Genomic DNA, 26,407 nt, shown 5'->3' on the forward strand with positions numbered 1-26,407 from the left:
GCTGAAATCATGTACATGATTTTAGTGACGCCTAAATATGCAGGATTTATGTGTTAAACATGTGTGAATGAAACAAAACACAACTCCAGGGGTGAATAGGGGCGAGTCTCCACAGATCTGAACTGTAATGTAGCGTAGTGCTGTAACCTTCTTCTCCCCCTCCTGATAGATTGGTTTAATCTATACTGTGGAACATTCTAGTCAAAGCAACATTATTTCCAGGGAGACAATACATGGGGACCCTCCACTAGAAATGTTGCGCAGTGTACCTTTAGATCAAAATTCATTGCTCCAACTCTTCATAACTGTAATAATCTCGCAGGTATCCACTACATTGGAGACTTGCTGGATCACAAGCCTTTCCGATGCATGCTGGACCAGATGACCAATGGCCAGCTGCAGTGGGAGCCATTGGATAACCCGTACGACTGGGTGGTCCTGGGACCCCCCGAAAACCGCCGGCGTTACCCCATCTACAGCGGACGCACGCGCTTCCCCGAGGAGCTCAAAAAGTGCTTCCCTGGAGAGGAGAAGGCCATAGATGAGTACCTACGACTGGCCAAGGTAAAGATACTCTTAGACACTTATGCTTTTGTTGTACATCAGCAGGTATAAAATAGGTCAGTATTTCCTTTTCAGATACAAAACCTGTCAGAGCCGTAGTTTAACCTTCTCTGGTATTTTCCCATGTACAGTGTATTCTTTTCTAGATGCTTTTTGCTATACATTGAATATGATGAATTTTTGACTGCCAAACTTTAGTCCTGTCAAATGTAAAATGTATTTAATATAATTTTAATTTATTTGTATGTATTTTTATTTATTCGACAGGATGAGTAGATTATAGCAAATATTCTGATTCTGATATTATGAGTGATTATATTTACTTTTATTACATTTTGCCACAACAACATTATCTCATAATTTTAACAGAAAATTAGAGATGTACTTAGGAGCACTTTGTAACTTCAGGATGAGCGTGAGGGTGTGCCAACTGCTTGTCTCTGCTAATGTTCCACAGTATGGCATTAAATGTATGCATTTGTATTTATTCAATTATGGGTGTTTATATTACAAAAAAAATCTTCAAGTTAAAGTGGCACCATCTGCTTGTTGTCACTAATATTAATTAGTTTAATGCCCTATTGTGGAACAAAACAATAATATCTCAATGGAGACCTCCTTAACTCACACACACACACACACACACACACACACACACACACACACACACACACGTGTGTGCTTCAAAAATAGCTCTATCCTGTGGTTTCACTGAAGCTGACGATCATTCTTCCGCTGTAATAATTTACATTTCCCACTAATGTGAACTTCCTCATTCAATGACTATTTTTATTTATTTTAATTTTAATAATTGCCTGTTATTATCAGGATTATATAACTTGCTTAGACTTGCCTTTTGGTGAGGTGTAAGACAGCAGAGGTCACTAGTGATCCAACTGTTCACCTCTCATAAAGATTTTTGCTCCCTTAAAATTGTTCCGTGTTCAGTGTTTACAATATCCATATATTATTTAACTACTCAGTAATAAGGCTGATAAATAAAGTAATTTATCATAATTTTATTTCTCTGTACTCATTGATGGTCAGATAACATTTTTAATGCCATACTGTGGAATATGCAAACCCATTATATTTCCATGGAGACCAGCAAGTGGCAGATATACCCCAGAAAAGTTCAACAGTGCACCTTAATATGTTATAAACAAATTATGCGCATTGTTGCATATTCCTGTATTAATTCCACAAACATTTCCAGTAACATTTTCATTAATATATGTGTATAATTTGTGTCCATAATAGAAAGCTGGAAAGGGCATCTGGGTATTGGCTCTTTTGAAACTCCTCCCCAGTCCCATTGCCAAGTTCCTGGTCTACACTGGCCTCTGCAGACGCCTCTCCTTCTTCTTTGAAATGGCCGACCGCAGCCTGACTGAAGTAGTGAACGGATTGACTGAAAACAAAGACCTCAGAGCTGTTTTCACCTACATCTTTGGCACTTATGGTATGACTGTGAAATGAGCCCCAGATTTTAAAGGTCCTATATTATGCTAAATTGACTCATGAAATCATGGAATAGCATAATATGAGCCCTTTAATAATAATAATACACTCCTCATTCAGTGGTGGTGGTACGTTATTGTAGCTATAGCTGCACTGGGGAACAATGACAAAAATAAGGCTGCCAATCTGCACCACCACCACTGACACACACACTGCATTCATACTAGGCAATATACTATAATTATTTTGGTGCAGACTGACTCACTGGTTAGGTCAGTTCATTTCTTTTGGACTCCCCTCAGTATGGTCATCAGGTTTATTTTCAGATAAAAACAACTGTTCCCCCACCCCAACGGCGTAACTGCCAACTGTCAACACACAACTGAATCAGACCAGCAGCTCCCAGTGTTAACGTCTACTGCAGAGCAAGAACCTGAAAGAAAACAGTCTTAGTCCGTCAGTCTAACCTGGTTAAAATGCGTATGACAGATTTTTATGATTCTCTAATTTCTACTTAATTTGGTGTGATAAAACCTGTTGTAAATATAAATGATAGAGTTACACAAATCAAGAAGCAATTTGCGAAGAAAAGTTTAAAAATATGTTGGAAAATTACTGGAAATAAAGATTTCTAAACATGTTGCTTATCATGTCACCACACTAGGAAGAGAATTTTATCCAAAAGTTCAGCACAATTTACACTCAAGAATCAATTTTTTCAGTTACTTTAAACATTATTTCAACAAAATAAAGGTGTTTTCTTTTGCTTTTTATTCATCAAATTATAATTTCTGTGTACTTTAGAGCAGTTTTGGCCCAATTACATTATGGTTGCTGGGTAAAGGTTATGAAATTCCCTAGTGTGATGTCACAATTTCCAGCCAGGAAGTAAAATTTTAAACCTAAAAAAAAAAAGCCAAATTGGGAAAAGACAAGTAAAACCTTTTGTAAAATCTTAAATATGATGATCTGAACTGTGTTTTGGTGAAAAGTGTTGTCCAACCTCTCATAGGCGCTTTTAACATTTTCTTGCAGAATAAATAAAATTAAACATATGCTTACAGTCTACAGAATCTTAAACAAAAACAGTTACAAAAACAGTATAGACCTCCTCCAAGGCACTATGGTAAGATACTGGTGTTGTGATAGTACTACAATTTCAAACTACTGTTAAAGAAATGGATTCATACTCAATACTAATTTTGACAGCCCAATGATGATTAACAACATACAATATAACCAATATTCAAGTATGATTAGTATGTGGTTTTATAAAACTAAAACATAAAACTATTCAGGAAAAGTTTAATTTATGTATTTTTCACCTAGAGTATACTATATATACAGTACAAGTTCAAATCATCATCTAGTTTAAAAAGTAGTTTTAGTATCTGTTTTGTATATCTGTGTATTGATTATTAATTTGATTCAAGATACAGTCTGCAGACTTTGATTCAAACTTTCTAATCTTCTGTTTCAGTCAGAGGTAAATGTCCTGTCATTTTTAATTTATAGATTACTTTTTTAGTGCCCCTTCAAAAACACTCAATCTAATCAATGAGTTTTGTTATTTTTTGTTATGTTTATTTTATTAAAACACTCACATTTTTCACTCTGAAATGTCTTTTACGTTTTGACCTTTATAAAATACAGCTATACATGTAATACTATATTTTTCCCTCTTTAGGAAACATTCCAAAGGATGCCAGTTTCTCCATGCACAGTCTGCTGGTCACCCACTATCTGAACGGTGCGTGGTATCCAAAAGGGGGCGCCACTGAGATCGCCTACCACATGATCCCCATCATCGAGAAGGCGGGGGGAGCTGTTTTAGTCCGTGCTCCAGTCAACCGAATTCTGTTCAACAGTGAAAATGAAGCTATTGGTGAGTTTCTTGCCTAGTAGTTCAATGGTTCTCAAAAATCAGCTCAATATTAAGAGTGGGAGGCTAAAACTAGGCCTAAAACAAAAGAAGAACATTTGGACTAAATCGATACAAAATTCTGGGTGTAATCTCTATTAACACAATCAGGACTAAACGAGAACTAAACCAGGTCTAAAATGATTTAGTCTTGGAATGAATAATTAGGATGCTAGGAATGTTAGTGGGAAAGTGAAGCTGTGTTCTCCATTCCTGCTTTCTGCCAGTCCCTCACAAGTTTCTCGCTCACTCCAAACTTTCTTTCTGCTGCTCGATTACCATTTTCTGCTCCATATTTCAGTACTTGCGGCAGGACAGTGGCTTTTTCTGCTGGCGACATGCGCAGAAAACTGACACATAAACCTAGAGCACCCTCTTGCTGCTGTCAGTCTGAAAATTTTAATATATAAGTCGCACCGGAGTATAAATCGCAGGACCACCAAACCATGAATGAAGTGTGACTTATAGTCCAAAAAATACGGTACTGCTCTTGTATGTTTGTGTATAGCAGATTTGTACTGTATATTTCCTCTCTCAGGTGTGAGTGTGATGAAGGGTCAGGAGGAGGTCCATATCCGCGCTCCGATTGTCATCTCTGACGCTGGGATCTTTAACACCTACCAGAAACTTCTACCCAAGGAGCTGCAGGCCATGCCAGGTCCTAATCATGTTTTCACTTTATGTTAATTGCTTTGCAAGAAACAACTTACAAGTGTTTAGATACAGTGCATTCAATACTGTAGAGTTCAGAAAATTGCCATCTTCACTTACTTCTCCATCTCTGTTCTTTGTTGCATGATTCAAAAATTCAGACATTAGGGCTTACATATATGGTTCATAAATATCACTTTTTTTTAAATAAAAAGAAGTATTTGGTGTTTTAGACTAATAGTACCAACATGTAAAATAATGATCTATGTATGTTGTTGTGGAAAAATTATACATATATCTCTAGGATATATGATAAAAAAAATAATCCAGTTGCGAAGCCTGGTGAGTTTTTGGACAGACAAAGGTTTATTCAGATATGGACAGGGCCTAGGCCTGCCCTGGCCAGACACCAATGGCCTTTTGCAAGTATCCTCTCGCCAGTCACGTCTCCCAAGTCTCCTGCCCCATCTCCCCCCAGAGCATCTTGTATTTATACAGAAATACAAGTTACATACATTTCAAAGCAGAGTGGCTTGTGCTAATCACCTTAACTTCCATTTGAGGACAGGTAGTACAACAAAGGGCTTCCTGAGGGTGGAGACAGTGGCTGCTGAGTCTTTACACATGCTAATGACTGGTCTGGATCTCAGGAAGAAATCACATTCATTTACACAAAGATAGATTGAGAGAAATCTTTCCACAATATAAATTCCCATCACACATGTTATAGGTCCATACTAAACTTCACTATTTGTAATGTTGCCATGTCTGATGATTATTCTCCTCTGTCCCACAGCGATCCAGAAGCAGCTGAGTATGATGAAGAACGGAGACGGAGGCCTGAGTGTTTTTGTGGGGCTGGAGGGGTCGAAGGAGGAGCTCGGCCTTAAAGCAGACAACTACTGGATCTTCAAAGAAAACAACTTTGACGAGCTGTATGTTTTATGTGATTTTTAGCAGATATCTTTTATGTTCACTTTTTAGTAAGAGGAGCCCATTACCTCCTTAATATATAAAAGTAACAATACTGTTCAAAAATGGATTACAAATATAAATGATTGACAGTAACAAATATTTTACCTTTGAATTATAAGAAAAACAGTTATTCAAATAAAGGATACCCTGTGCCACTATCTGTTGAAATATGTATGAAAACTGAGCACAAAAAAGTAGGTCAATCTCATGATAACTTTATTGCTATTTTGACAATTTTCAATTTTAACTCTGTTTTTTTTTTTTTCCTACTCTGGTAACAAGATTTAATACAGATGTTTTTAATTTTTTAATTCTCAGTGTGGAGGAATATATGAACGGTGACAAGGAGGAATCTGCTAAAAACGTGCCTCTACTGTTTGTGGCATCTCCCTCGGCCAAAGACCCAATCTGGCAGAAAGAAAATCCAGGTAAGATTAAACACACATTTTAAGATTTTATGCTTCTGTTTGTTTATTTATGTTTGAAATACTTTTTGTTACTGCAGTACACTACCAGTCCAAGTTGTGAGAAACTGGTAGTATTTTAACTTTATATGTAATTGTTGTGTTTTCCACTTGTGACTTGTGTATTCTTATGCAAGAATGCAGGGAAATATGGGTGTGCAAAATTTCAAAAATTAATTTCAGAATAATTTTCTCTTGACCTAAATTACAAGGTAGTGTTGTTTTCAGCAAGTTTAAGTAACTTTATTGGTTTTTTCTTATGCTCTTTTGGTGCCAAATGCCACCAAGGTTTATTGGTGAAGAACAGTAGATGACGTGTCTGTTTAGCTTAAAAGAAAACTGCTATCTGCTTATCTTCATGGAGATGTTACTGCTTTCCCTAGAATGTTACTTAGTATGGCATTAAATACATATACGTTGTATATATTCAATTATAATTGAATATATACAACAATGCATACTAAACAATATGTAATATTTTCCTTTGAAAGTTACATGTTAAAAGTGTATCATAATTTCTATGGGCTCAATACTGATTTAAAGAGGTAAATGAAGCAAATTAATTATGTAAATGTAATTTTAAACAAAATTTTCTTTTCTGCTTGTTGTGTGGATAACCTTTAGGGACCCCCTACAGTCCCTCTGAGGCCTGCCAGGGGGCTGCGGACCCCACTTTGAGAATCACTATGGTAAAACATTCCAGACAAAGCAATAACACCTCCATAGCAACAAGCAGTGGGTGTGCGTTCCACTAGAAATGTTGCGTAGTGCACCTTTAAAACTGCATTAAATAGAAAAGCACGGAGATGGATAACTATTCAATTTAGTTTGGTCATATCACCCACCCTTAATGGAATGCAATACTGGATAATCACTTTGATTTGAATGTAGCAAAATTCAAATTAACTTTTTTTTGACAGGAAAGTCCACAGTGAGCCTGGTCAGCTTTGCCAACTACTCATGGTTTGAGGAATGGAAGGACGGAAAAGTGACAAACAGAGCTCCAGAGTACAAAGAGTTAAAGCAGGCCTTTATCGACTCTGTCCTGGAGATGGTGATGGACGTGTTCCCCAAAATCACCAGAGACCGGGTAATGTAACGTATCGTAACGTATAGACTGTATTTAGCATTACAAGTCAAATGGTTTATCTTATCTCAAGTTATTATATAGATTTTATAGCGGTTTTAAAGGACAGATTACTGAAGACAATTTTCCCTACAGTGGCAATAGAGAGTACCTTTGCATTTTTATAGTAATATTCAGGTCCCTCAACAGAAATTTGGGGACCCGGGGCCAGAAACCTCACATGGGCACCCCCTCTAATATAAATAAATAAGAAGAGGTTCCAGTTGTGGGGGCCTAAAACCATGGGTGCTGGGACAATACACTATTTTGTCCCCAATTTTTGATTCCCCTGGTAATATTATATGTACTCCCTCATTTCTCCAATACTCATAATGTAACAAAAATAACATGTAAACATTTCATTATTATTCTGTTTGTGTTATGTTAGAATTCTTAAGATATTTTTGTGTCTCTGATTAGATTGAGTATGTTGACGCTGGCACGCCCATCACAAACACTCACTACATCGGGGCTCCCAAAGGTGAGATCTACGGAGCAGACCACGGGAGGGAACGCTTCAGCCCTGAACTCAACGCCACCATCCGCCCACAAACACCGCTCAAGAATCTCTATCTGACAGGTACATGTGTGGAGAGAACCAATTTTTTAAATTATTGAATTTATGCTCTGATTAAAGCTGGGATACTCGTCTGGAGTATTTTTTAGTACCGTAATTTTTCGGACTGTAAGCCGCTACTTTTTTCTGACACTTTGAACCCAGTGTCTTATACAACGATGCGGCTAATATATGAATGGATTATTTGCTAATCAACACAGTGGATGCGTGCGCAGCCTGAGTGCAGTAAATGCCGCTGTATGTGTGGTTTACACATGGATCTAGGGTTAATGAAGTTGCAACGTTAGCTAGTGCTGTTGTCAGCGCACTTCGACAGTTTATTGCTGTGTAATAAAATAAGTTATGATGCTAAATTAACATTAGTGAGGGGGATATGTCTTACCCGTATGCGTTAAATGCAGGTGAATGCATAAATGATGAGAAAAACATCTCAAAATTCAGTAGGTGGACATCCACTCATATCTAATAGATGGATTTCTCTGATTTTAGTCTTAGTTTTAGTCAAATATTTCATTGTATTGGGTTGGTTCATAGTGAGGCTCATGTTTACTTCTCTGTGTTCCAGGTCAGGATGTGTTTCTGTGTGGTTTTGCTGGAGCTCTGGCTGGAGCTCTCACCTGTGGCTCCGTCATCCTCAAACGAAACCTGCACCTGGACACCGTCGCTCTGGCAAAGAAAACCAAACTAATTAAACAGAAGGGGGACTAATTTCTAGAACTGAATAAATAATCCAAATTTAATTAAAACACCAAATAAACAGAATGGATAGGTTCATGTGAAATCTGTTCATCATTCATTCATCCATTTTTCAAAATAAAACCAAAAATAAGAAAACAAAAAAAACATTATTGTCTCCAAAACCAAGATGACTTAAACTGTGATGCCAGACACACATGGACTAAACCAGGACTAAACCAGGACTGAACCAGGACTGAACCAGGACTGGACTAAGACTAAACCAGGTCTAAACCAGGACCAGGTTTAGATCAGAAAATAACGTAATATGGACCCTTTAATTACTTCAGTTTTATATTTTTGTAAACACAATCGAAAACGAAAAAAACAAAAACAAAATCATTATCCATTTTTTTCATTTTGGTTTTAGAGACAAATAATGATGAAAAGATTTTTTTCGTTTTTTATTTTTGGTTTTATTTTGAAAAACGAATGAACGAATTATACACGGATTATGTGATAACACAATATTTCTGTCTCAGGAGTTTAACGCTGAGCAGGAGCAGGTCAGAGTTATATGGTGGAATTTGCTGTTTAACTCAAATTGCAAATTTATTGACCTGGTTTATGGTTAATGTTTCTGTAATTACCGGGCCTGTCCACATGAAACAAAAACTAGCACAAAGTTTGATGTTTTCCCTGGCAGCACTATAGACTGTATAAAGAAGTGCACTTGTCTTGGTATAATTTTTGCAGAGACCAAAATAATACATCTCCATGGAATCAAATCCAACACATTTTTTTCATGATTGCAATTTATGTTTTCAAATCTGGATTCAGTTCACAATGCACATTTTAAACTGAGACAAAAATATGAATTTCTAATTGCTCATATGAACTCTTACAAGAAATCCCATACTCAGACTATATTGTAAAACTGTTCTAAAAAGCCACAAGTTCTTTTGTTTTCAGAGGATGTTCTGTTATGATTTCTATGCTTCAGATTGCAAATTCTAACTTTTATTGCAATGTACTGTGTCTCCCTTCTGTAATCTTTGTGTAACCCACCAACCCTGTAGTTTAAACAAGACCACCTCTACAAAATGTTCTGAAATACATGCTATTGAAAGTGACTGATCATAATGCATTGACACTAACACAACTGAATAATCTGGGAGAAAAAACTACTAGTAGCTCTTCTTACTGTGACCATTTAACTGAACACTGAAGATAAGCTCATGTTTTGTAGTTTAACTGATCGTAACAGTTTTATATAGCACTTTTAAATACTCTATGCATTAGAACATTGTTGTAAGCAAAAAACCCTCCTTATTTAGTAACATAATTTATGCAGAATGAAGAATTGGTTAAGAGACAGGACAACCTTTTTTTACTTGAACGTGCAATAATACAAACTAAACATTTGTGCCTGATGACTGTGTAGCCTCATATATCAAACATTTGAACTGTTATTCAGATTTTTTGTGTGTGTTTTGTAATTTTGGATAAAAAAAATATGGTAACTCTTCTGAATGTTAAATTAAAAGTCCTATATTGCGCAAAATTGTCTCTCTATAGTGAGCTTTTAAGCCATGTTATAATGTTACCAGCTCAAAAACATACCTGGAGTTGTTTTGTTTCATTCACACATGTTTGAGTAATCCTTTATTATTAGTCTATATTTCCAAAGCTTAAAATGCTCCATTCCAAGTTAACAGCTGCCTTTTACTTTTTGTTTAGTAAAAATTGGCAGTTTCAGGGCTGAAATTATCCAAATGATTCTAGTGAAGGTGTATGGAATTCAAAAACACTTTGGAGCATTTCCTGTATTACCATATGACATCACAAGGTGGAACATTGTGTTTATATAGAATGACCAAAAAATAACATAATATGGACCCTTTAATGACCTCAAATGCCCTGTATATATTGTATTTTAATGCATAGAAAACGTCTCTTTATATATTTATGACAGATTTCACTTATTATCATTACTTTTGTTTAATTTATTAAGTTTGTTTATTGGCATTAACATCAACAGCCACTCGTGCCCCTCTTTTGTCCAGACCACGTGCCTTAGCGACCAACAGGCAACTTGAGAGCGTTCTGATTAGTTGGGGCATAAAGTGGGAGTGATTTTCTCATAAATGTGATGGACATGTTACATGTAGTGCACTTTGCCTGATTTTTCCCACGAGTATGGAGGAGAGCAGCACCCAGCTCCTAAAGGTAAGTCTGAATTTGCTAATCTAGAAAGTTTAATATATTTTTGCAAGAAACTTAAAAGAAGGTAACTGATTTTGTAGTTTTTGCAATGTGACAGCTGATAAAAGTGCTAGCTTACAGGACATGCATCCTCATAAGTCGCTTACTTAAATCAACCACACGTGCATGCATTTTAAATACTTGTTTCTTTATATAAGAAATCATGCATAATTAATTTTTATTCATGCATTTCTTTTATTTGAACTTGCAAATTATTTAAACATCCATAATTACTCTGAAAAACATGGTGTTTTCTTAATTTTTTGCTGAATTAATGTGTTTTTATTTGTACGTTAAATCATTCTCGTACTTTCAGGTGAACTCCTAAACCTGCAGCAGTATGGACCTTAGCACGGCGCCGCTGTGCTATGAGCTCCTCGCTGAGGTCGGAGAAGGTGCCTATGGAAAGGTCTACAAAGCCCGAGAGGTGGGCGGACAACAGCGCCTCCTCGCGGTCAAGAAACTCAACATCCACCCAGGCTCCGCAGACAATGGCATCCCTGCCTTTATGATCCGCGAGGTGGCGCTGCTGCTTAAAATTAAGTTCTTCAACCATCCAAATGTTGTCAAGTGAGTTAAGGTCTTTGTAAAATTAATCAGCACAATTTATGATTCATATTTTTATGAATTTTACACGATAATTTCTCATATGCACCATGTATCTTTTCTGGAACTGCCTATCTCCACGGAGATGAACAGGTGACGCCACCTGGCCAAATTACAGGTCACATCTGTAAAGAGGCAAGCTCCCTCACCAACAGCATTTATTTTTTTAAGCAGTAAAACATAATTGATTGCATGCAATACTAAGTTTCCTAGTTTAGTTTCAGTTTTTTTCAGTTCCATTTGATCTTTTTCTATTTTGTGTTTAAAATTATTTATATGAAGGTTGAATAAAATATCACATTGCTCATATTAAAACTTGTTCAGAATGATAAATGTTCAGAAAACAGTTTCTATAAAAGGGCAAACTGCTTCCACATAAAACAATTGCAACACTTCCTCTCTTTATACTGTGTATTTTTATAAGTTTATAAATAATACAATGGGTTTAATAATACTGTGATGTAGATTAGATGTATTAGTTAACTCCTGTCTGTGTGCAGTCAGAGTCCTGTTGGATCCATAGACTTGTTTCTAAACTCTGTCTCCTCTCTCCTGCTCTCCACAGACTGCTTGATGCCTCTGCAGTTCCTGAGGGCCGCAGTATGAGCCTCACTCTGATTCTGGAGTACATTGACCAGGACCTCTCCTCCTACCTCTCCAAAGCCCCGCCCACTGGTCTCAGCTTGGACTGCATCAAGGTCTAAACATGGAAAAAAATGCACACAACCTAACATACACTTACAATACAAAAAAAGTGAGATAATGTTTAAAGCAGGTCTATTATGCAAAATCAACTTTTAACCAGTTGTTTCCCCTTCTCATTTTCCCTTTTGAAGTTCTACTTGGAGTGGTCTGTGCATGTTTGAGGAATCTTTAATCACTTATATTCAAGACGTCATACTGCTGCTCAATCCCAGATTTCACCTTTCATTTTTTTGCTTAATACTAAACATTCTGCCTTGGGCCTATTATGTATAAAGTTTACTCACACTAGTTTAATCCACAGAATGTATACAGTCTTAACCCTAATTTTATATTACTTAATCAGTATTTACTAGACTGCTTCTGAAGTTACTTTTTCTTGTGTGCAGAGTGTGATGCAGCAGCTGCTTCAGGGCCTGGACTTTTTGCACACAAACATGGTCCTCCACCGAGACCTGAAGCCAGAGAATATTCTGATCAGCAACCGAGGAGACGTGAAGATCACAGACTTCGGACTGGCACGACTCTACACTTTCAACATCGCTCTCACACCTGGAGTAAGAAACACAGGACAGGGGTTTAGGCAAATATGAGACTTGTCCTTTTAAATACTGCTTATTTAAGGTAGGGTGCTTCAAATGCACAGAATGAATTTCTCTCTTAAGGGATCAATAAAACATACCTGACCTTAAAACATAATACAATACATTATTAGCAGAGCAGACTGGATGTGTATTCTTGTCTGTTTGTAGGTGGTGACTCTGTGGTACCGAGCCCCGGAGGTGTTACTGAACTCTGTGTACATGTCTTCAGTCGACATCTGGAGCGCCGGATGCATCTTCGCTGAGCTCTTCCTCCTGAGGTAAAAACTTTCTCTGATTGAATTTGATCCATGATGTGACAAAACCCTGCATATCTATGTTATGAATAACTCATTTACAGACCACTGTTTCGAGGATACACTGAAGTTCAACAGCTCCAGAAAATATTTGAGTAAGTTGTCCTTTTTTGCAAACTATGCTTTATTATGATATTATTGTCTAATAACAAAGGTGCCTTTGTTCTGTTGTGTGGACTCATAACACCTTTTCTATTTTGTATTAGGGTGATTGGTTTCCCCAGTCAGGAGGACTGGCCTAAAGACAGTCCCCTCTCGTACCAGTCACTGAGCACCGCGAGTTCCTGCACCAAACTACTGAGCAACCTGGGTCCAGACGAGAGCGACCTCCTCTCTGTGAGAACCTTTGATTTGATCAAACTTGAAATCAAAATCCTTCTGTCACCATATCTCAGCTGTTATTTGGTTGATGATGTGTTTTGAAAGTTTCAGTGTAGAACTGTTTGACTAGTTGAAAAATGAGTATTTAGCTAGTGGACTACTTTAAATAATCATGAATTTCAACCCTAAAAATCATCACCAGATAAATTAAGTTTGTGATGCTCTGTTTTCACTTGCAGCAGTGTCTGGAGTTCAAACCCAGCAGCCGTACCTCTGCAGCCAAAGCTCTGGCTCATCCTTTCTTCATGAAACATTGAAGATTTTATTTGATCAGAATAAGCTGTGAATCCTGAAGCTCTGAAATGTTCACATCATGAACACTAAGTTACACCTGTGAACATCACGACACAGGAAACTAAACTATGTTGCTGCTAAAACAGAAAGTTCTTAATTTGCTGGACTGACCCTTTAAAGGTGTAGAAGATTTTGGTGTTCCTTGTTTACATATATTCTACACTTGCACAAATAAGTACTTGAAGATTATCTGTTTTTTTTTTTCTTTATAAAGTATTTATGGTGTGTTGAAACGAAGCACCTGTATTTATGTTTGCTTTAAAACGCAGTGTAGTTTTTTCTAAATCAGTTACAGTGTCCAGGGTACAAAATAAATATATGCAAAATTTGTCTTCAATCTTTTTAAATAATATACATCTTTTCAAAAACGTTACACTGATAAAATTACAAACTTTTAATTGCATTATTCTAAAACTGCCATTTTACAGTTCAACCACACGAGGGCAGCATATAGATATTGAAATATTTGCAGTACTGAGTGTGGATCTGTAGTTTTTCAGACTTCCGGAAAATGTTGTGATTGTGTGATGTGATAAAAAAATAACACTGACAAATTTAACGCAATAAGTGCTGACAGAAAGTATTGGATAAAATTGTAATTCCAAACGCTTATAACTTAAACGCCTAAAGGGTTTTGAAACAGCTCTAGTTTATAAACCACAACTTATTACACTTAACTTTTATCATGTTTTTTCCTGTAATTTATTCTAACTCAACTGTAAAACATGTATCAACACTATTCCTCCCTCTACAGTCAAAGCTCCGTTCTAACAGCAATGTGTGAAGCTCTCCTCCACATTTGAGCCGTTTGTCCGTCTATTAATACCCCAGGCCCCTAAACCGGAGCGCGGTGCACAGCTGCGCTCGTGTCTCTATCTCCAGTGACTACATTTGGACTGACAGCGCGTGGAGGGGGACAGTGGGGAGGGCTCGCTCAGACCCACTCGGACTCGGAGCACGTACCGTAAGTACTTTGGCTTAATATAGTTTAAATATATGTTGGTTATGTTTATTGGTTTGTCGTATATAAAGTTGTATCGAGCTACGGTGCGTAACAGGTGTCCCATTTCGGTTACCGTTCTTTCATTCGGTACAGGACGATGGTTTTAGTGGTTCTTTCAGCAAAATGACCGTCAAACTTGAAACAAATGAAGCCTTGAATTTTGGGACTTTTACGCGCTATTACGCACGGACGTAAACGACATATTTCTACTTTTGTAATCGTTGCCGTACTGTGTGAAATTTAATGTAACAGGCCTAATTTATTTCTCTAAAAGCCCCGTATTGTGCTGTTTTCTGATCTATGTTATAATGTTGTTTCCTCATCACAAACATACCTAGAGTTATGTTTTGTTTCATTCACACACACACACGTGTAAGTAAATCTTTATTATTAGTCTGTCTACATCTCCAAAGTGCAGATTTTCTGTTCCACCTTGTGATGTCATGTGGTAATACAGGAAGTGCTCTACTGTGTTTTTAAACTCCATACACCTTCACTAGAATCATTTGGATAATTATAGCCCTGGAATTGCCAAACGCTTCTGAACAAAACGTTTCATGACATCACAATGTGGAACAGAACATTTTGAGCTTTGGAGATGTAGACAGACTAATAATAAAAACTTACTCAAACATGTGTGACTGAAACAAAACACAACTCCAGATATGTTTTGATCGAGGTATTATAACGTGGCATAAAGCTCACATGACTCAATTTAGCGTAATATAGGACCTTTAACAAGAGATGAACAAAATTTATCCTTTTACAAATCTTTTCATTACTCCATATGTAACAACTAGGACTATATATACAAAAAAGTTCAAATAGTTGCTACCATATGACTGCTTGCATATTCCCAAAACCTTTAACCTGCCCTGCTCTATGCTAAAATACACAGTAGGTAGTCTGCATGCAATAACTGAATGCATTTTCCTTTTGTTTGTGGGTGTATTTATTAAAGCCAGTATTATTTTTTCTTCCTAATGTTTGGTGATAGTATCTGATTATTATTACCACCATATTATGTTGAACACAAAGCAGCTCTTGCCTCTCAGCTACTTGTCTGTAATGTAGTGATAACAGTGTGGAGAATTGTACTACTTAAGCTTTGACTTTGGGCTATGCAAACTACGTCCATTTTAATGCCACGTGTTTCCTTTGGTACACAGTGTGAATAACAGGCTTTGGTGTATTTGTCCTTGGGGGTTCGTGCTGCTCTGTGGGGGGCTCTGGGGCAAGTAGCTCAGTCTGCACAGGTGTAATTGGAAACAGGCGTATTCTTGGCTAGACAGTTAATTGGGTTTACAGCACCGCTCTTGGACAAAAGGTTATAACTGTATGATGTCTTTGTGATTTTACTGCACAAATTTTATCCTCAAACGTGCAAGGTGTGTTTAAAGGTCCTGACTCTTGTGAATTATAAGCCGTGGTATATGTTACCATCTCAAAAACATACCTGGAGTTGTGTTTCATTTCATTCACACATGTTTGAGTAATTCTTTGTTATTAGTCTGTCTACATCACCAAAGCTCAAAAGGCTCTATCATCTAGCTGTAGTTTTCATGTTAACAGCTACCTTTTCCATTTTGTTTAGTAGATATTGGCAATTCCAGGGCTGAAATTATCCGAATGATTCTAGTGAAGGTTTATGGAGTTTAAAAACACAGTGGAGCACATGACCATAAAAGGAGGACAGAGTGTTTTCAGTCCTGAGAGAAGAAATTTGAGCATACGTTCCCACCCATAATGTGATGCATAATTAAGCATAGCTGAATGTATAAACACATTTTGACATATAAACTAGAAGAACTAAAAGAAATACAAATAAGGTCATTATAACTTCACATGGGGTGTACCGAAATCAAAAGCCTCACGATACTATATTTATTGCGATATTTTGTGGAGGCTAACAAAACTGTTAATATGCTACTTTTTTCCTCTTAAAATTCCTTGACAAGACTTAATCCAAACTGCTTAGAACTGTTATTTCTTCTTGTAGTCTGCACTGAATGTAGTTCTCTCTGTCATTTTTTAGCTATTGCTGCACCATAATTCTTAATTTTAGGCAAAGAGACTTGTAATTCGATATATTGTGATGGTCCACGATGTTATTGTGAGAACTTTGACGATACGATATCACAATATTTCGGTTATTGTTACATCCCTAATTTCACAATATGTTACCATGTTATAAGCAAACAGTGAATCACAGAATATGGTGGGTATTTTTGACAGATTTATCAAATACAAAATCTCCAAAGTGGACCTATTCTCAAGTCCATGTCAAGTCTTTTTTATAAATGACTACACCAGGAAGGACATCTAGGTTTAATAATCCTTTGCTAGTTTACCATACAAATCAGTATGTTAAAACAAAGAGGAACCCTTGCTATAATAAGTATATCTTAGTCTTGGGTATTAAAATGTGCCTACGACGTTAGAGGAAGTTGTTACATACATTTGAATAGTGCAATAATATCTGTGGCTCTTCTTTTCCATGTTGTCATGTTGTATTTGCATGTTAGAGCAGTGAGAACAGGGTGACTGGAGCTCGCCTCTTTATCTGGAGCCTGAGTCCACAGTCCTGTAGAGTTGGTGGACAGTGATCCCAGTTGAGCCTGTGTGACATTGTCCGCTCCATTTGACAATCGACCAGTGCAGTGGTTCTCAAACTGTGGTGCACAGGCTACACAGAATCTGTACTCGATACTTGAAATTATATAATAGTTTAATGTGTGGACTTATTGATACTTTGCAGTGACATCATGCTGAGGGTTTTCTACATATACGTGTATCTCTTTTGGTCAAATGTTCAACAGTTACCATGGTGACATAATGCATACATTAGCAAATACAGATAAAAAAGTTTTAAGATAGTCTGAAAAAATAAAAACTATTGATTTAAACAGCACTTTTTCAGGAGCCAGTGGTCAATTTGAGCGTTTATGGTCATGTTTAGATGTTTGATTTTAACAAAAGAGTGATGGAAAAACTTGTTAAAGACACAGACACATTCCAACCACATCTACACTTTCTAGTCAGATTATGTTAAAAATAAAACTCAATTTAAGTCTGATTTGAGTATCAGAGTTGTGCTTTCAGTTAGCATCACACCCCCAGAAAATTATGCTTTTCCCTTATCCTTAACTTAAATTCTTTATAGATACTTGTTAGAGAAATCCTGTACTGTGCTGCATTTACATCCTGCATGAAATCAATCATCCCGTTTCTGTTATTAAGCTGCTTTAGATCAGTCTTGCGGTTTACAATAAACAAAATGTTAAATGCTTTTCTATTGAAGTTACAGTTCGATATTAAGAACCAGAAAAAAGGCATAATGTAGATTTTAGTTACTCTACCGCTGGAGAAGACCACAGCTTTGTTTTTTAGTTTGCTTAGCTTCTATGCAATGTTCAAGGGTGCGAGAGAAAGTGACAGGGATGTAGATTTACTCAAATGAATAAGAAAAGTAAAAGCAAAAGACTATACAACACACAAGAAGAACAGGCACAGGTAGAACATGCAAACTCCACACAGAAATGCAAACAGGCCAGGAATAACACTGGGACTGTCCCTTAGCTGTGCAGACTGGTGAATCATGACAGCGCCCTTTGGATCTGGTTTAGATCTTGGGTTACTCTTGGTTTTCAGATATGAACATTGTGCAGAGGAAGACATTATACAATATTTTACACTGCAGGCAGTTTGAGAATCATTGCTCTGGAGTTGTTTATGCGAGTTTTGTTTTACTCATGTATTCAGCCTTCAGTATTCAGATTGACTTGCTTATTTAAATTGTTTTGTTTTTTTATGCTGAGAAAAAAGTTCCACATCTGAATTTATCACCTGCTAATCGTGGTTGTCAGTTTGAGTGATGGTTTTGTTGTAGTTTTGGGGTGTGGGTGAACAGAAATGGTCAGTAGCTCTGCAAACAAAAACCAAAGCCACAGACCAAGAAAACGTCACAAATATAAGTTATGTGCACAAGTTTAGTTGATGTCCTATTTATTCAAGTTCAAAATGATGTAAGTAGGTATCAAAATGCTGTTCATACTAAAAATTCATACATGATTTCGATACTCAGGAAATGGCTTGATACTAGACACTGTTTTTGATAAAACACACTTTATAGACAACTTTTTAGACATGGCTTAAAGCTTACAAGAGTAAATTTTGTGTAATATAGCACCTTTAATATGCATGTTGTTTCAAACTAGTTCTGATAGATCATAACTATTTCTCAAATCATTAAGGAACGGTCATGTTTTTTCTTCTTATGTTATCATTTCCTGTATCAATACTTGTTTTAATATCGATTTGTTTCTGGGTATTGATTTTTTTGGACAACTTTCCTGCAAAATTCCCCCCATCTCAATGTTATCTGAAGCCTATAGCAGTCCCATTTTCACAGTGTAGCATGTAACCTTTTGGCTGTAGTTGGGTCTCCTCTGCTGGGATAAGTCCACGGCTCGCCCCTCTTTGTTCGGAGCCCTTTTGTGCTTCCTGTTTTTGGGGGAAAGCATCGGGAGTGCTGAGGTCTACAGTTTTAGGAAACACGTATGCAGACACACCAACCACACTGTTTGTACATATGGAGAGGGAGAGAGAGACTGGGAGAGGGGGGAGAGAAAGAGACAAAGAGAGAGACAGACAGAGAGAAAGAGAAAGAGACAGAGGAAGAGAGAGAAGGAGAGAGGCAGAGCAAGAAAGAGGGACAGAGTGAGAGAGAGAAAGAGACAGGAAGAGAGAGAAGGAGAGAGGAAGAGTGAGAAAGAGGGACAGAGTGAGAGAAAGAGACAGAGGAAAAGAGAGAAAGAGACAGAAGAAAGGGAGAGAGAGGACAGAGAAAGAGAGAGGGTGAGAGACAGAGAGAGGTGGGGAAAGAGACAGGGAGAGTGAGAGGGGAAGAGAGAGAGATAGAGACATGGAGAGAGGGAGAGAAAGACAGAGAGAAAGGAAAAGAGAAAGAGACAGCGAGAGAAAAAGAGACAGAGGAAGAGAGAGAAAGAGAAATAGAGAGAGAGAGAAGGAGAAAGAGACAGGAAGAGTGGGAGAGAGAGACAGAGAAAGACAGAGAGAGGGAAAGGGAGGGAGGGAGAGAGAGAGACCTGTCTACTTTGACCAACCTGTGAGCTGTGGTTTAGACATGTGCTTTAATGACGTGTAATGGGAAACTTCATTGCTTGTTGTAGGTAGGAAACCACTACCACAAAGTAGTTGCTTGGAAATTTGTGTGTGGCATTGCACATCTAATTCACAAACAGTAATGTTGACTTTAAATGTCCAAATGACTGTAAGTACCACATGTATTTCATTTCTCCATTTTGCCTAGATTGCTTTATAAAATAAGCTACATTTGACCAATATTAACCTGTAGAATAAAAGGAAGTAACATGATTCTTCAACTTTTCGTGTTGTGAAATAAATCAACAAATGTGAAACAAAACTTAAGATAAACACATACTAATCCAGAGTTAAACCAGTGCAAAACATATATTAAATCACATAAATAAATGGTAACAGGCCCAAGGGAAATATTATAATATATTTTGAACATGTACTAGTAGTTTTCATATGTTTTGAATAGGCTGCAGGTAGGCACTGGTGCCATAGAGTCTTGAGGCTTGTGTGGTGTTTGGTTTCAGTACAAGAAGAGTGTGGCACTGCCAATAACACAGATCAACTTACATTATACCACAAGCAACAGATGTAATTTTACTTTACTCATATGACAGAAGTAACATAAACAAATAAGTTGGTGTATTTTCTCTTAGGTCAGTATTTTTATGTGCATTGTCCCTGATAATCAAATAACTAAACTAAACTAAATCCTGCTACTGGTATTTCATCCTTTTGTTGTGTCCCTCTGGAAGACTCAGTTGGCAAAGACTTCAACTATTAAGTAGCATAATGTCCTCTGCATCTCTTACAATGTTTGTTTCACTGAGGTCTGACTGAGAATTAAAATTGCATCAAGTTGTTAGGGACCTTGACTGTCTGGAGAAGGGCTATACAGTATTAAACTAAAATATAGACTAATTCTATGAGACATGGGTAAAATAGACTGAGTAACTAAAAAACAGAAGACCTGACGGACCTGACATTTGCATTTTATGATCTAAGTAAACTAATAAATACTCTGTATGACCGTATGGTACTCTTTGCCTTATAATAATTGAAAACCTAAAGGTCATATATTATGCAAAAGTGATTCATGTGAACTTTTAGTCATGTTATAATGTCCTTCCCTTCTCAGAAACATACTTGAAGTTGTGTTTTGTTTCATTCGCATATGTTTGATAAATCCTTTATTATCAGTTTATCTACATCTCCATAGTTCAAAATGCTCTGATGTTATGAAGCAGTAGTTTTCAAGTTTCAAGTACCTTTTATCTTAAGTTCAGTACAACAAATCCAGGGCTGAAATTATCCAAATGATTCTAGAGTAGGTGTATGGGTCTTAAAAACAGAGTGTTTTCTGCTTGAGAGAAAAACCTTTTGCAGAGTTTGTGTGGGAAAACAACTGTAAATAAAACAAAACTCCAGGTATGTTTGTGATGAGGAAACAACATTATATCATAGATCAGAAAATAGTGTAGTATAGGGCCTTTAAAAAACATGAAAATAAAATTATTACAATACCTAATGCATAGTTTTTCTTTTTTCCAGGAGAATCTCCAACTCTACAAATGAGCTAAGATTCTTACTGCTCCTATGGGATCCAGTGTAGGATTTCCCCCTTCTGATTTTGGACACTCACCATCACCCTCACTCTAAATGCTGTGGAAATATTTTGGGTAAGCCCATCGAAATCTCACTGAGGGACAGACGGACCATGGAGAACCCGGTTTTGGAGCCACGAGCAGAACGCATCGCTCGGTACAAAGCGGAAAGGAGGCGAGAGCTGGCCGAGCGCTATGGGGTGGTGGAGGAACTGCCCACGAAGTGGACGAGGAGAGGGGGCAGGGAGGGCAGGGAGGGGCAAGACGGCAACAGGGGTATGGTCAGTTCAGAAAGTGCCCCGGCGCTCACAGAGAGACTTCACAGCAGGACGAGACCAGTGTCCAACGGGCTACAGCCAGAGGAGATCAGCTACCACAGAAGGTGAGTGATCCTGGTTAAAATAATACAGTGAATAATTCAAAACAAAATGATATCTAACAATAATAATAATACACTTGAAGAATTAATTTGCAAAAACAGGTTCATTTTCAGTTCAGTTTTTGACACCTGCAGCCATTTTAGTTCTAGTTGAAAATGTAAACAAACACAACCTCCAAAGGAAACAAGCATTAACTGCCAGTCAGTTTTTAGGTCATATTGAACTTTGATTAATAATGTCCCATTAAAGGTGCACTGTGTAATATTTCTAGTGGAGGGTCCGCCACCTGCTTGTCTCCATGAAAATATTATTACTTTGTCTACAATGTTCCACTATATAGATTAAACCTACTTACCAGGAGGGAGACAAGCAGGTTACAGCTCTACACTACATTACAGTTCAGATCTGTGGAGAGTCCTCTCTTCTCACAGGAGGAATTATTGTATTTTTGACAGAGGCAACACTACCATTAGGCAAAAGTAGGTGGTTGCCTAGGGCCCCCAAACCTGGAGGGGCCCTAAACCAATTGCCCTCAGTGTCACTAATGGATAAGGCCTCAAAGCAATTAGATTTTTCTCTCAATATGACATAAAATGAGAGTAGTTTATTTTCAAGCAATAATCATAAGGAAAATAATAATAATCATATGTAATGGATGTAAACAAAAATGTTATTGTTCTTGCAAAAAATAAAACTACTTTCAGCTCTGGTTATCTAGTAGGCTCCAATCCACCATAGTTTAAATAAGCCGAGATGTGCTTGTCTCAAGAACAATGGGGAAAAACAGACAATAAATATATATATTTAAAAAACAAACAAACAAACAAACAAAAATGGTGCATTATAGTGAGGGCCCCAAACTCAAGTTCGCTTAGGGCCCACATATTGCTAACAAAGGAATAGAGGCAATAGGCAATTGAAGGCAATAGAAATGGCAAGACAATAGAAACGCCCGTGATGAATGAATGCTAGATAGAAATGTTTAAAGTCATACCATGGAATATTCCAGAGAAAGCAATATCATTTCTATGGAAACTAATTGGTAGTGGACTCTCCACCAAAAAAGCACCTTTAAGGAATGTGAAAAGCCATAGAAAAAAATGTGTTAGAACCAATATGGCACCAGCTGCAAATATATTATTTGATGTATGCTGTGTGACATTAGTTGGCAAAAAAAATATTCATTTGAGATATTGTTGAGTGGATTTGAACAAGATGAGACAGAATAATAATAATAGAACACAATTAGCAAAAATTATCCAATTTTAAATGTAATATTTTAACTAGACAACCAAACTTAGATTACACTTCCTTCATAAAACAGTTGTAAAGTTGCAAAGTTTATCAAGCAAAATGGACATAGCTAACCCACTACTCATTGTGTTCCATATAGGAAGTGTTCACGGGGGCGCTTCTGGCTCCATGTTCCCAAATGACCTTACATTGAAAAAGTGTCCCCCCTCTCTCTGTAACTGCTGCACTGAGCCTTTTCATTTTAGTCTTAATTATTAATCCTCTCTACATGCTCCTGGTGTTTTTATTTGGCTGTTTTGTTTGTAAATAAAATCTTAATCGTTACAAGCTACAACACATTTTATCAAAACAAAATCATCGACCTGTCGCATAAGAAGATTAGGTGCCAATTCTTTATTCTTTTTACTGTTTTATTGTCCCATATCTGTAGTTAATGCTGAGTTAATGCTTTTTTTTTTTTTTTTTGTAGATCCACTCCCAGCTTCTTCTTGTTACTTTATTAGGTCAATTGGGTCATCAAAACCCTCCCCTACCCCATGCTCTGTGTATTTAAAGCAGCGTTTCCCATATGTGCTTTGAACAGGTGTGTCTGTGTATGTGCGTGGGTCGTGCGTGTGCAAGCGTGCGTATGTGTGTGCGAATGTGTGTATGTGTGTATGTGTGGCCTTTGCCAGGGCCAGGTGCCGTGCTCTTCTAGTCATGTTATGTACTATTGTTTCTATTCAGACTGACGCGTGGTTATAAATCTAGGCTGAACCGTCCTGGCTTCATTGGCACAAACCTGTGACTTTCCCACTGCACCAACATTAGCAGCTTCAAGTATCACATTTCAGTTTTGGTGTTTAACTCTTGTTGCCCTGGGTTATGGGTACATAGCACTGGATACAACTTATTAATATCATTTATACAGTAGTTAGGTATAATAATAGTTTTCCAATGAATCTGTATTCAGCCTCATTTACTAACCTTCTCTCTGTTACTACTGCAGTCACTCGTCATTTTGGTCTTAAAATGTTCGTATTAACCCGCTCTACATGATCCTGGTGTTTGTTTGTTTTTTTTCATTATTTTGTCTGTAAATAAATTCCTTTTCATAATATGGACATGGCTCATATAATCTCTAATATCCTGAGCTTCATTTGACTGGAGCCGAACGCTATGGGTGACATCACACTCACTTAGTTGACTTTTTTACAGTCTATGGTCAGAATGCATGTTTGATCATCTGTAAATAAATACTTGGAAGATACATTTGATGCCATGCTGTGGAGCCTTTGAAGGAAGAGCATTAACATCTCCATGGTGGCATGCCCTCCATCAGAAGTTACACATTACACCTTTAATTAGATGACAGTTTTTTAAAATAGAATTTTGTTTTGACTATTTCTTGAGGTCACCAATTATATCTAAAATTACAAATATATTTAGCCATACATGTTTTCATTGTACTACCACACATACATATGTATTTTTTCTCATTCTTGGCTTTCTTTTTATTCTTTGGATCATGCAAAAATCTTATGTCTTTCCTTATTTTTTATTAACATATTCTTTTATTAATTATATGACACTTTACCAGAGAAACTACATTGTATTTAGTGTTATATCTCTGTGTGATTGCCTGTTCCTCTCCTCTCTGCCCCCTGCCTCGTGCCCCCCAGGCCCCAGGACGGTGCAGAGGGGGAGGGTTTGGCTGATGGCCCCCAGCTCCACACCAGAGTCTCAGTGGGGCAGCTGAGAAGTGCCCTCCTCCAACAGAGCGGGACAGGAGTGCAGCCTGACCACATGTACGCCCATGCACCCTGAACTATGCCAGCCTCTGTGTTTACTCTGCCCTACATTCTCATTGGCACCTCTGATTTCAGTTATGGTGATGTAGGTCACTTTCAGAGCCCTAAAACTGACCAACTTCTTCAGCGCTCCATTCATGATTTTGGGCTATTTGAACCCTCTTTTGATTTGGAAAGCATCCAGTTTTCATAGAAGTTGAAATAAAAGTGAGGGGTAGGAGTAAATAAGGCTATACTTCTTTGTCAGAATATATAAAGTTTGACTGAACTGAACTGAACCAATTTCAAATAAGAAATCACTTGAACTATCCTTACAATACTGTAATATTATTTATTTTTGATCATTTCTAATGTTGTGATTGTTGTTTTTTAAAGATTTGACCAGTCAACTTAATGAGCCAGGACATTAAGCAGAGTGCAATGGGAATGAGTAAAACATAGGGAGGCACATGCAGCAGATTGTCTTAGTTGGGAATTGATCTTTCAAATGAGAGCCAAACCCCTTTGCCATAGTTTTGTATTCACTTTTATTTGCATTTAAAGGGCCCATCGTACTCTATTTTTTTATCTCTTATAATGTTGTTTCCTCATCAAAAACATATATGGAGTTGTGTTTTGTTTCATTCAATACCAATTAACACCCAAATCCTGCATATTTAGCCTTCTTCTTTAGTTCTTTTCTCACACAGAAAATACTCTACCTTGTGATGTCATGAGGTATTGCAGGAAGTGCTCCTCTGTGTTTTTAAACTCCTTCCAGCTTCACTAGAATCATTTGGTTCATTTCAGCCCTGCAAGTGCCAATTTTTTCTGAATAAAGCTTAAATGTAGCTGTTAACATGAAACTACCGCTTCATGACATCACATGTTGGAACAGAGCATTTTGAGCTTTAGAGATGCAAACAGACTAATAATAAAGGGTTACTCAAACATGTGTGAATGAAACAAAGCAGCTCCAGGTATGTTTTTGATGAAGTAACAGCATTATAACATAACTTTAAGCTTACAGCAGTCAATTTTGTTTAATACATAATTTTAAAGGAATGATATTTTCTCTACCTTATTTACTCATGTAATGGTGCCAATACGCATGTAGAGCACTGTATTACATATTACCCCCAGTCATACCATTCACAGTGTATTTCCTCCATTGTTCTTCTCATGTAGCAGTAGTCCCGTGGCTGCCTCTGCCTCTCTGGACCTGGCTGTTGGGCCGGGCTCAGAGGGGGCACGGAGACGCACACGGCGCTACCTCCCCTCTGGGTCAGCCTCTGTCTCCCGAAAAACCAGCGATCGGTTCAGGACGCAGCCAATCACAGCCAACGAGAGGGAGCAGAGCAGTGGGTATGGATGAGTGCAGTGGGTCTGAAGATATGGAAACTGTATTGTGTTATTTGCAGTGAATAATAATGTTTAACTTTGTCATACTCAGAGTTGTAACATATCCGTGCTAAAACTGAAACTGAAATTCAGAAGACATTTTTTAGTTTTTTCATTGATAATTTGCTGCGACATCATGCTAGAGGTGTATTTCTATAGCTCATTTCATAACTCACCTGTTGTGGTTCCAACCAAGTCAGCTCTTTCTGGTCAGACTGTGTTAAAATAAAGCTCAGATTAAAGTCTAACAGAGCTTCAGACAGAGCGGAGCCTACAGTTAGCATCACAGCCCCAGGGAATGTTGATGATCAGCTGCAA

At 37.4% G+C, this 26,407-nt stretch overlaps 3 protein-coding genes across 4 annotated transcripts in view; all 3 read left to right on the plus strand.

The window, feature by feature from the left end:
* The window catches only part of retsat.2 (retinol saturase, tandem duplicate 2), a 10,891-nt gene extending 913 nt beyond the window's left edge, over positions 1–9,978 (plus strand). The window contains exons 2-10 of the mRNA XM_055152716.1: positions 276–564; positions 1,825–2,026; positions 3,713–3,910; positions 4,485–4,604; positions 5,394–5,532; positions 5,891–6,000; positions 6,957–7,126; positions 7,583–7,742; positions 8,305–9,978. Of these exons, the coding sequence (XP_055008691.1) occupies positions 276–564; positions 1,825–2,026; positions 3,713–3,910; positions 4,485–4,604; positions 5,394–5,532; positions 5,891–6,000; positions 6,957–7,126; positions 7,583–7,742; positions 8,305–8,447 (1,531 nt within the window). The 3' untranslated portion in view covers positions 8,448–9,978. The remainder of the gene's footprint in view (positions 1–275; positions 565–1,824; positions 2,027–3,712; positions 3,911–4,484; positions 4,605–5,393; positions 5,533–5,890; positions 6,001–6,956; positions 7,127–7,582; positions 7,743–8,304) is intronic.
* A 578-nt stretch (positions 9,979–10,556) lies between these two features.
* cdk21 (cyclin-dependent kinase 21) lies at positions 10,557–13,897 on the plus strand. 2 transcript variants are annotated; one of them, XM_020923843.2, is made up of 8 exons: positions 10,557–10,643; positions 10,996–11,249; positions 11,851–11,983; positions 12,377–12,544; positions 12,740–12,849; positions 12,930–12,980; positions 13,092–13,221; positions 13,446–13,897. In XM_020923843.2, the coding sequence occupies exons 2-8, from the start codon at positions 11,020–11,022 to the stop codon at positions 13,521–13,523; spliced, it is 900 nt and encodes a 299-aa protein (XP_020779502.1). In that variant the 5' UTR covers positions 10,557–10,643; positions 10,996–11,019; the 3' UTR covers positions 13,524–13,897. The 2 variants fall into 2 exon arrangements, with proteins under 2 accessions (XP_020779502.1, XP_055008408.1); XM_055152433.1 differs by having other exon boundaries at positions 13,449–13,897.
* Positions 13,898–14,038: 141 nt separating this feature from the next.
* svilc (supervillin c) overlaps positions 14,039–26,407 on the plus strand; it is a 38,074-nt gene continuing 25,705 nt past the window's right edge. Inside the window, 4 exon segments of the mRNA XM_055152717.1 lie at positions 14,039–14,524; positions 21,233–21,667; positions 24,581–24,706; positions 25,877–26,053. Of these exon segments, the coding sequence (XP_055008692.1) occupies positions 21,399–21,667; positions 24,581–24,706; positions 25,877–26,053 (572 nt within the window). The 5' untranslated portion in view covers positions 14,039–14,524; positions 21,233–21,398.

Source organism: Boleophthalmus pectinirostris, unplaced genomic scaffold (genome assembly GCF_026225935.1).
Source record: "Boleophthalmus pectinirostris isolate CB_2022bp ecotype Guang Dong unplaced genomic scaffold, ASM2622593v1 HiC_scaffold_17, whole genome shotgun sequence".
Lineage (NCBI taxonomy): Eukaryota > Metazoa > Chordata > Actinopteri > Gobiiformes > Gobiidae > Boleophthalmus > Boleophthalmus pectinirostris.